General features: G+C 45.6%; 1 protein-coding gene across 1 annotated transcript; it reads left to right on the top strand.

Annotated features, from left to right (window-relative positions):
- The first annotated feature begins 4,808 nt into the window (after positions 1–4,808).
- On the top strand, positions 4,809–10,903 carry LOC125542540 (LEAF RUST 10 DISEASE-RESISTANCE LOCUS RECEPTOR-LIKE PROTEIN KINASE-like 1.2). The gene is made up of 4 exons (XM_048705616.2): positions 4,809–5,635; positions 9,243–9,281; positions 9,365–9,634; positions 9,740–10,903. The coding sequence occupies exons 1-4, from the start codon at positions 4,879–4,881 to the stop codon at positions 10,675–10,677; spliced, it is 2,004 nt and encodes a 667-aa protein (XP_048561573.2). The 5' UTR covers positions 4,809–4,878; the 3' UTR covers positions 10,678–10,903.
- The last annotated feature ends 292 nt before the right edge of the window (positions 10,904–11,195 follow it).

Genomic DNA, 11,195 nt, shown 5'->3' with positions numbered 1-11,195 from the left:
TTTTCGCCAGTTATTTCGACGAACCTTATGAGGGTCTGAAGGTGCGGCGGGGACTGTATCCTTTCTTCTTGCTAAAGAAGAAGAGTACTCATGTCAAAAAAAAGAAAAGAAAAAGAGTACTGCTACTAACGATGGGCCGATCTAGGCGGGCCTCGTGGATATGTTTTTATTTTATTTTATTAGTTAAAGGGCCTCCGGGCTATACTTGGGCTCTAGTGGATCATGAGTTGGCGTTGCCTCAAAAAAAATGATGATGAGTTGGAGCAAAACTTAGGAACAATCACCGAACCAAATGCAAAACAGTGGCTATTTACTCTCATGGAGCTTGCGGTTACTCTATAGGCCATACGGGCAGCGCGTCCGAAAGCTATCCACGAGGGTATATTTCAAAGCCCCCAGACTATTCACGGATTCGTTAACAAATACATAGAAGAGCTGAATATTTTGTCTGAACCTTTTACGGCCCTAAATCAAGGAGGGGCGCCTACATCCAATGTCAACGTTCAGCGCCCAAAAGCCCCACCTCCAGGCCATGCAAAAATAAATGTCGACGCTGTGTGCCGAAAGGGAGTTGGGGGCTCTGCTGTAGCCGTGTGTAGAGACGCGGATGGGACTTACTTGGGTAGCTCAGCCTTTGTTATCGGAGGAGTTGATGATCCTATGATTTTGGAGACTATAGCATATAGGGAGGCACTTGCGTTGGCACAAGATCTCAATCTTCATCATCTAGTGGTTGCGTCAGATGCAAAGGAAGTGGTTGGAGCTATAAAAAAAAGGGCAGGGCAATAATCGTGCAATCATCAGTGAGATTAATAGTTTAGTAGATTCTTTTAATTGTACTTTTACTTTCGAGGTTCATGGTCAATGTTGAGGCACATAGTTTAGCCAAGTTTGCACTCTCGTTGGGTCTGAGACGTCGCGTTTGGGGTGGCCAATCCCATGACCAGATTTTGCATCATCCGCCAAGGATAGGGGAGGAAACCCTAAGAATATATTTTGCATCATCCTTGGTACCATGCCATTCATGTGTTTTGGTATTCATCAGGTGACTTTACATTAATGACCATCCAATCTAAGCAAGAATAATCATATGAGAGTATTTTGATCAAACGATGCTTGATTGTGTTGTGTTTCAAATATGGGTTTGAATTTATGAAACATTCAAGACATATATTATTCTATGTGTGAGACATGTTTCAATATGGTGCATTACAGACTTCCGTATTCCATGCCAAAAATGTTGTTACCTTGGAATAATGCGTGCGCAAGACTTCAGGGATGGTGACAACAGATTGACACTATACTTGGCAAACCCGAGGCCAAGCCTTGGATAGTTTGTATCGCTCTCGTCTGAATTCTGGACTTAAAATGACGAGACTCCCTATATACGTGTTGTGCGTCAAGATGTTGACCTTTTGCATAGGGTGTCGGTGAGTGGACCATCCCATCAGCAAGGCGCGGTGGCTAATCACTTAATTGTAGCGATTCACATTTTTACCTATTTTCAGTAGATTTGTTTCTATTAAAATGGACATTGTTTTAAAATTTTCAATGAAAACTTGAAATTTCTGAAGATTATCAAAAATTTTAGTAAATTCTAAAAGTACCAAACATTTTTTTTCAAATGTGAACATTTTCCTATGTCCCAAATAAAATTTGAAATATCCATACATAATTTGAAAATACCAAACAATTCTGTAAATTCAAACATCTTTGGAAATTTCCAAACTAATATTTATTTTTTAAAGAAAATAAAAAAAACTTGAAAAATAAAAGGGGATTAAGAAAACCAAAAATAAAAAATGAGAAAGAAAAACATTCTAGAATGTTCCTGAAACCAGTAGAAAACTGAATAACAGAAACCGAAATAACGCTGCCTTAGGTCGGCTAAAATCGGCCGGTCCACCCCTAGCGCTGCCCATTGGTCGTACTTTTTGCGAGCGAGATTTCCCTACAAAAGCTGTAGCGAGCGGCTTTTCGGTTTTTTCCTGTATAACTGGTTTTCAGTGAGTATTTAATTTCCTACTTGTAACAAAAAATGTGTTTTCTTTCGAAAATAGAATTTTTTATTTGATTTTCAATTTTTATATTTTTACAAAAGTGTGAACTTTTTCAATTGTTGAAAATGTTTAAAAAACAGCCATATTTATGAAATTGTGAACATTTTATTTTTTATTTTTCTTACAAATTTTGAAAGCCCTGTATAAATTTTAAAATATGGATGTTTTTAATATTTGAACAGTTTTAAAACAAAAAACTACATTCCAAATATCTTTTTAGTTTTTTTTCTAATACCTGGTTAATGCTCTTAATCCTTTTCAAGCCGGTTAATGCTCTTAATGCTTTTCAATGGCCGCAGGTAGCGGTTTGTTTCATGATGAAGGTGCATTCATCCGTTTCAGGTCCTGGACAACGTGGGTGGCTCAAACGGCTGAAAAAACCTCAAGGAGGCACAAGTGGTTGCTTGTTATAATGATGCTCTTCTTGGCATGGGCGGTTCTCATCAATGGCAACTAGTTGATGTTAGGGATTGTTATTTTTCTGTCTACCAAAAACAACTAAAAAGCTCTTGACGTAAAATTGCAGTTATATCGTTGTTATCTGAACAAAACTGTTTGTGTTTAGAAAAAAAATAATTTGCGCTATTGCACACAATAAGTCATATAGTTTCTTTGGTCGCCGGTGGGTTGGGTGGCCTTGTTGATGGACGGATCCTTCTCCTTTGATGGCTCGGTAGGAGCCGGCATGATTTTGAGGGACAACAATGGTGAGGTTTTCTTTGCCTCCCTATTGCTCTACTACTACAACGCTCTAGAAATGGGGATTCAAGCAAAAATGGTAGAAATGTCGCTAACCTTTCAATGGGCTAGCCTTCTTGTTGTGGTGCAGTCAGGCTCTTTGGGAGTGTCTCTTTGATGTCGGATGCTTCCCTCGTTAAATCGCCTTTTGCTAATCTAGTTTGGGAGATTAAGTATTTCATGGTAGAACGAGTTTAAACCAATTAAGGTAGCTAGATCCCAGAATAGGGTATCTCATTGTCTTGCTACTTATGCGTGGACGGCTCGCATCATCTCCTGTTCGTTGCAGCGGGCCCCCGAATATCTTCATGATCTTGTATTAGATTATTTTGGGGGGAATATATGATCGGAGGGAGTAGTTTCTTCCTAATCTCCTTTTCCTTCATGATCTTGTATTAGATTTTTTAATACTAGTATAGTGTAAAAAATGCTCTTATATTATGAGACGAAGGGAGAAGCTTGGTGTCCATAAAAGCATCTCCAACAGCCGCGCTATATAAGCGCCGTGCTGAAAAATCAGTGCTTTTTGCGCGCGCGCTATCGCTTCGGGTGCGCGGGCCGAAACACCATCGCGCGCCGCTTATTTGCTGCGCCCGCTCCCGCGCGCTGGACTCTCGAGCGCTCGCTCGCAACTCCACCTACCCCATCCAACCGCTGCGCCGCCATCGCCCGCGCCACCCCATTTATTCCGGCGGCCGTTCCGGCACTTTCCCGGCCTATCCCCGCGCCGTGGCGGCTTCCTCCATCTCCCATCTTCCCGGCCTAGTCGCTCAGTGCCGCTCGGCGCCCGCAAGGTGTTCGACAAAACGCCCGCAAGGTATGTATTGCTCAAACTTCACAGTTTTTACATGAATTTGGTGCATGTTGATTGTAGTTTTTATAGCCTAGTTTATATTGAACATTGTAGATGAGTTCGTCGTATAATTCTTTCGAAGAAGAATTTGATATCGAAGAGGAGGAGGATCTTGCAATGATCCTAGCTATGCACATTAATAAAAAACCGAAGCATGGTGGTTAGGTTTTGGGTCGACAGAAAATTTGGAGGGGTAGGATCGATGCCCATAACAGATTGATGAGGCACTATTTTATGGAGAATCCTACATACCCAGAGTCGTACTTTCGTCGCCGGTTTAGGATGAGCACCGAGTTGTTCAGGCGCATTGCAGAGAAACTAGCGAGTCATGACCGGATTTTTCAGCAAAGGAGGAATGCCACCGGAGAGCTCGCGCATAGCACCTTTCATAAGGTGACAGCCGCTTTGCGTATGTTGGCATACGGTATACCGGCTGATCTAGTTGATGATCACTTGGCCATGGATGAGAGCCAAGCCATCATGTGTGTCAAGCGTTTCGCAGTCGGAAATGTGCATGCTTGTGTGATCATGCACAACATGATCATCGAGAATGAGCGTGGCCAAGATGTAGACTACTTTCTGTATGAGCTCTTGGGACAACCCGTGCGAGTGCGGCGGGGGGCTGAAAGGATGGCCCATTTTGTTGCTTCCTGTCATGCCATTCGACGTCCCGCAGCGCATGGTGATCTTCAGAAGGATCTCATTGAGGAGTGGCGGGCTTGGAATGGCCGACAAAGAGCATCATGATTTGTGCGTTTGATGTTGTATTGTTGAACTATTTGTTATATTGTTGAACTATTTATTGTATTGAACGATAAACTATTTGTTTGAGTTGTAATAACGAAATTAAACTATTTATTGTTGATTTATTTTGTTTGTGTTTGATTTTTTTGCTTGTGTTTAGAGCGCATATTCATTTTGCTGCGGCTGCTGGAGCCAGCGCTATCTGCCGTGCCAAACCAGGCGATGGACGCGTTGCAAGCTGATTTTTAGCACGGCGCGCGTTAGGCGCTGTTGGAGATGCTCTAATATTCGAGACGTGCTTAATTAAGCTTCGAGCCTGCGGCGGAGAAAACCGCGATGCCGTTGCTGCCACGAAGATGCGATGGAGACTTGCGTAACGAAAACCGGAAGCAATACCAGTCAAAGACCAGCGTACCGACATCATCCACTTCATCCCTCATCACAAAGTCCACAGTCCAACTGCGCGCGTGCTCGTCGCAAACCATGTCGATGCTGTCGCTGCAGCTGCTTCTTCTCCAGCTCGTCTCCTTGCTCCGTTCAGCCACAGCCACCACCGGCAGCAACGGGAGCTGTTCGCCGGAGTCATGCGGGGCCCTGTCCATCAGGTACCCTTTCTCCCTCGCCGGCGCGCAGCCGCTCTACTGCGGCTACCCGGCCTTCGACCTCACCTGCGACAACGGCACCGGCCGCACCTACCTGAGCAACACGTTCAGGGAGCACCTGTTCCGCGTCGACAGCATCTCCTACACCAACAACTCCATGGTGGCCGCCGTGCAGACCGCCTTCGCCGGCGACACCAGCTGCCCCGTCCCCGACTTCAACGTGTCGGCCAGCCTCCCGCTCTTCCCGTTCAACATCAGCGCAACCAACAAGCGCCTCGTGTTCTTCTACAACTGCACCGTGCCCGCTGAGTTCATGCTGCGGCGGCTGTGCGCCAACCACACGATGGGAGCCTACATCTCGGATCGCAGCTGGGACAGCCACGAAGGCGGCAAGCTGCCGGCACCGGCAGGCGTTCCGACCAACTGTAGCTCGGTGAGCGTACCGGTGCGCCGAGGAATGGAGCTGGCTCATGAGCACTACAAGCGGCTGATAAGCGATGGGTTCCTCCTGGAGCTGCCGGCGCCGCTGGGAGACTGCGACGGATGCAGACAAATGGGCGGGGAGTGCAGGTTGGATCAATTTGCGTTCCAGTGCGTCTGCGGCCCCGACGGGAAGCTCTGCTCAACAACTCCTTCAGGTAACCGAAGATCGTTTCCTTTCTTAACTTGCACAGATTATTCTCAGAATCAGTAATACATTTACAGCACTGCGTTGAGATGTCTTATGCACCATGTCACTTAATTTAAGTTAGATACTGAAATGGTCAATTCCTGAACTTGGACTGCGTGCCTTTGAATAAGTTCGGTCATGGCAAATTGGTTTATATATATGTGTCAGTCACACGTCCATAGGGCTAACCTCATTGTACAATACAAATCTATGGTCTGACCGTCTATGGGTAGCAGCCACTCATGCTATCATTGTCAAAGTTGTGTCGTTGATTGTGAATTTGTGATGCAAATGTCGTTTTCTTAAATGACCATTCAACCTTCCAATTTAGTCCAACCTCTGCGTTAGAGGTTTTTTTTTTGGCCTTAGAGTTGAATAGTGGTGCTTTGATATCTTTCGAGAATGAATACCTAAATCTTATCTAACTCCTATGCTATTTGATTTTAGTTGAAGATTGGTGTGAATCTTTTTTTTTACTTTTACCAGTTTACATTTCTTATATTTTTGTGCCTTTTTTTGTCTTTTCCGACCCCACTTGTGTGTTTCCCCAAAAATAAAATAACAATGATGAAAATAAATAAAAGGTGAAAAAAAAGTGAAACAAGAAGAAAACATGAAAACAGAAAAGGAGAGAATCAATGCTGACAGGTTCTCATCTACTCTCTCCATTCGGAATTACTCGTCCAAGAAATGAATGTATCTAGATGTATTTTAGTTGTAGATATATCCGTTTTTGTGACAAGTAATTCCGAATGGAGGGAGTAGATAAGAGAGCTAGGCCACACCCTTTAGGAAAGCCAACAATAATCTTTGTGGACAGTTAAAAGATGAAAATGGACACTTATTCTTCAGAGTGGAAATTCAGAAAGCAACCGTGGCTAAATTAGATCCAGAGAGAAAGTGGATTGTGGGGTCAGGTGACTCATCTGGTCTGCCCCTAGTATGAAGGGAACCTGATCTCTGCAAGTCTTCTCCCCAAGTCTTCCATGGATATCTCAAGATGACATCTCACTTTGTTTGATATTTCCTACCAAAACCTTCGACGTGAGGACAACGGCAGCCAACCTACCACGCATGGCAGTTCATTTTGTCGTCTCCCTTGTGAACAATGCAGAATTGATCTTTTGGCTTTTGTAGCTTTTTTCTTCTTGCATGTCACATCAGTGAATACTGCCATTTCTTTTTTGGGGGTTCTTCACCTCAATTTACTACTCAAAGCATTAAGGAGATTACTCGTCATGACATGACAACTTGACAAGGGTTATCCAAAGGGTTTTGATAACGATATCTAAATTTTTGGTCAGCAGGTAATATTATTCCACAGTTTGCTCTGACCGGTTAACTGTCTATCACTGTCATGAGACGTGCGGCCATAATCAACGTAGATAATTTGGAAAAAAAGATTTTTCATGGTGAAAAAAACTAGAGTCTAATCTGCCTTCCTTCTTAAACCGAAGAACCAAATCTGTATTTTTAATCACTCCAAATTTAGGTGCCCAAATTTATGCATATTCGGTGGCTTCAGCTGGAGATTTTTAGGTGCTCACACTTTGTGAAGCTATGTACTCTCCCCGCTTCATAACATAAGCAGTTTTAGAGTTTGTGTTTGTCAAGCATGTTTAGATTTGTTCATCATTAGTATAAAAGCATCATTAATCCGGACAAGTTCATATTACTAGATTTGTCCGGAAATATATTCATGATCAATTTTTGCTTGAACACAACTCACTCCATTTCAAAATAGTTTCTCTTTCTGACTTTGCATAATCTCTAATATGCAACTTTGACTAATATTTTCTACTCTCTAACCGTAAACTAATATAAGAGCATTTAGATCACTATTTTAGTGTCCTAAACACTCTTATATTAGTTTACAGAGGGAGTACTCTCTAACCGTAACTAGATCAATCAAATGAACTAAAAATCCCCAAAGAGCCATAGGGTACCCTAGCATCCATCAATTTGCATCCCTAGATAAATGCATGTAAACAGTAATGATAAAATACATTGTAAAACTACATGATGAAAAATCCGGTGCTATCTGTGCGAGAACAGAGATTTGGAGCTCAGGTTCTATTGATCCCGGTGTTTTAAAAAGAATTGAAAATTCATATGTAAAATCCCGAAGACGGCAAGGACGATGGCTCTTGGCACATCTTTATGTTTCCGTCGACCTGGGCATAGAATTAGCGCACCAGCTAACAACCTTTTAGATATGCCCAAATGATAAGTGCCACACTATGGCATGAAGCACTCCGGCCCTGCAGTTTTTACAACTAAAGTTGCCATCCAAAAAGAAAAAACAACCACAAATTTGTTTTTGAAATTTGCCATCAAAAAAAAGTTGTCATGCTTGACAACTAAAATTGCCATCGTCACATCACTAAACTTGCCATAAAAAACGTTAAGAGTTGCCATGTGTTCGTGTTGTTGGAGTATCCAGCCCTCTCCTCTATTCCCTCCCGCATACACAGCGGGAGCGGCGTGGACGCTAGTGACGGCGCCGATGCTGTTGACTGGAGTTGTTGCCGATGTGTTGTTGTAGACGTAGTCGAGGTCGTCGATCATGATGTAGCCATGGTCAAAGTAGTCGTGGTCGATGTAGAATTCGTCGTAGTTGATGTAGCCACAATCGGCGGAGCCGCAAAAAACTGCGCGATGTGTATGACGGAGCTACAATCGTATAGCCGACGTTTTGCACCTGAAGTGGTCCGTCGGGGGCGACGTTTTGCACCTTGAGAGGTACCGCCACGAGCTTCTTGCGGATGTCAGAGGACGCGGATATTGGTGAGACTGCCAGTTTTGCTAAGAATGGAGGAAGCCCGCCGAGTACACGACAGTTTTGCCAGGACCGTGTGTGCGGTTGTACTGGCTTTCACAAAAGAGATGTCGGTGTGTTGATGCAGTCTTAGCCGTCGGACGCGGTCAATGCCTTCGTCGGTCTTGTGCGGTCTTGCAGTAGTACTGTCAGAGGATGCATGTCCATCCTTGTGGACGAGGTTGTAGAGGTGGCGGCGGTGTGTTGACGAGGTTGTTGATGAAGACCATATTGATGTAGACCTTGACGTTGGCATTACAGCAATGTGTCGAGGAGAGGTTTGGACATTATACTCCAACACGTGCCTCACGTATGACACCTATGAGTCCTAGATATGCCCGTCGCTCGTAAACTGAAGAGCGCTAATAGGCCACATATATGGCTCGTCAGTGGTACGTAGCAGCTCGTCATCATTGGCTTTTTCCTCAAAAAACAGTTGTTTCTTGTAGTCACTGCAGATATGACATGGAGTTATTAGCAAATTTTGAATACAAATATCATAATGTATTACAAATTACGTACTAATGAAGTAATTGTTGCTTTTTTAATGTGAATCAGGTAACTGTTGCTCACAGCCTTATTTTAACAAATCAAAATATATCTTATAGAAATATACCACGAATGAGATAGGATATTTGTCACTAGCAAGTCTTCACAATTCACGTTTTTTTTCCTTTTATGTTTCTTGATGTGCATACTACCTTACTGCTATCCTGATTCTTCTTTCTTCGTTGGACCTTCTGGCATACAAATACAGATACAGGTGCACGCGATGTTGGAATAAAGTATGTCACAGGTAGATAACTTCATAAACCCGCCAAAAAATTGATAACTTCATGCAGTATTCAAATCGATAACTCAGCACATATATGCCTTCAGGAATCACAAGTGCTGTTCTGTTTGTCATCGTACTGGGGCTCGTGTGCCACCTTATACAACTCAACCGAGCCAAGAACAAGAAACGATCTGCGTCAATGGACGGCCTCATCCGTGAAGGATCGCCGTTGGCATCGCTCCGCAAGGAGTTCAACGGCCTCGCCGGCTCGCCGTGCACCCACATCTTCACCTACGAGGAGCTCGACGCGGCCACCGATGGCTTCGGCAACGCCAACGAGCTCGGCGCCGGCGGCTTCGGGACAGTCTACAAAGGTATATAGTGTAGCCACACGCGCAGCCATGCCATTGTCGGGTTGTTTCAGACTGCTTCAGTTCAGAGTGGTAGAACGACGACGTACGAACGATGTGTTTGTGCAGGGGTTCTCCGTGACGGGAGCGTGGTGGCGGTGAAGCGGCTGTACAAGAACAGCTACAAGGGCGTGGAGCAGTTCGCCAACGAGGTGGACATCCTCTCGCGCCTGCGCCACCCAAACCTCGTCGCGCTCTACGGCTGCACCTCCTCCTCGCCGACCTGCCGAGACCTCCTCCTCGTCTACGAGTTCGTCCCCAACGGCACGCTCGCCGACCACCTCCATGGTGGCCACGGCGGCAGCGACGATCCGCTCCTCCTCGCGTGGCCCATACGCTTGGGCATCGCCGTGGAGACGGCCGCCGCGCTGGCGTACCTCCACGAACACCAGGTCGTGCACCGGGACGTCAAGACGACCAACATCCTCCTCGACGACGGGTTCCACGTGAAGGTGGCCGACTTCGGGCTGTCCCGGCTGTTCCCGGCGGACGGCGCCACGCAGCAGCACGTGTCCACGGCGCCGCAGGGCACGCCCGGGTACGTCGATCCGGCGTACCACCACCGGTACCAGCTCACGGACAAGAGCGACGTGTACAGCTTCGGCGTGGTGCTCGTCGAGCTCGTGTCCTCCAGGCCGGCGGTGGATATGGCCCGGGCCGGCACCGACGTGAACCTGGGCAGCATGGCCGTGCGCATGATACAGTGCTGCGAGATCGACCGGCTGGTCGACCCGCGGCTCGGGTACGGGCCGTCGGCGAGCGAGACGAAGGCGACGGTCGACTTGGTGGCCGAGGTGGCGTTCCGGTGCCTGCAGCCGGAGCAGGACGTGCGGCCGTCCATCGGCGAGGTCCTGGACGTGCTCAGACAGGCTCACCAGAGGATCACGGAGAAGGGAGCCTCCGCCGCCACGGATGGTGCGGTGTTGCTGAAGAAGAGCAGGGACGGGTCGCCTGACTCCGTCATGCATCAGTGGATCAGCCCCTCCAACACCTCCAATAGCAGCTGACCATGACAACACTTCTCTAACACATCTAGCAATAAGTGGTTTGTATTTAGATCCGATGGTAGGGAGAGGTTTGACTGAATGCCAAAAACAATTAGGTGCTTGTCAAATAGTCACCCCCTTCGTTTAGTTTTCTTCTCTCTGTGTGCGCGCGCGTGTGTGTGTGAGACAGTGTGAGAGAGAGGCTTGTCAAATTCGCATCATTTATGCCATTAGTTGTGTTCCACTACTCAGTTTTGGCATTAGAAATTACAACTACTCAAAAATGCCATCAATTCGTCAGATGCTTGCTCAAAAATGCCATTAGATATTTTAAAAATGCCATCATTCCTTTAGATGTTTGCTCAAAAATGCCACTAGACATTGTTATTTTCACGTCAAATCCGTTAACCATATTATATAACAAAAATAGGCCTAGACCCACATGTCAGTTCTATCTATCTCACAATGATAAGTGTGGCCCCACTTGTCAGGAGTAACCAAGCGAATAGTTTTACATGAAAATAAGAACGTTGTTGGGA

The sequence above is a fragment of the Triticum urartu genome, chromosome 3A (assembly GCF_056163025.1).
Source record: "Triticum urartu cultivar PI428250 chromosome 3A, HENAU_Tu73, whole genome shotgun sequence".
NCBI lineage: Eukaryota > Viridiplantae > Streptophyta > Magnoliopsida > Poales > Poaceae > Triticum > Triticum urartu.
Note: the sequence above shows the minus strand (reverse complement) of the source record. Positions and strands in the feature narration are given on the sequence as shown.

What these genes read in the sequence shown, in the direction of transcription:
- LOC125542540 (XM_048705616.2), top strand. Translation starts at nt 4,879, where the DNA reads ATGTCGATGCTGTCGCTGCAGCTGCTTCTTCTCCAGCTCGTCTCCTTG. An exon ending in CTGCTCAACAACTCCTTCAG is followed by an intron (nt 5,636 to 9,242) that starts GTAACCGAAGAT and finishes ATACAAATACAG; the next exon opens with ATACAGGTGCACGCGATGTT. An exon ending in TGGAATAAAGTATGTCACAG is followed by an intron (nt 9,282 to 9,364) that starts GTAGATAACTTC and finishes ATATGCCTTCAG; the next exon opens with GAATCACAAGTGCTGTTCTG.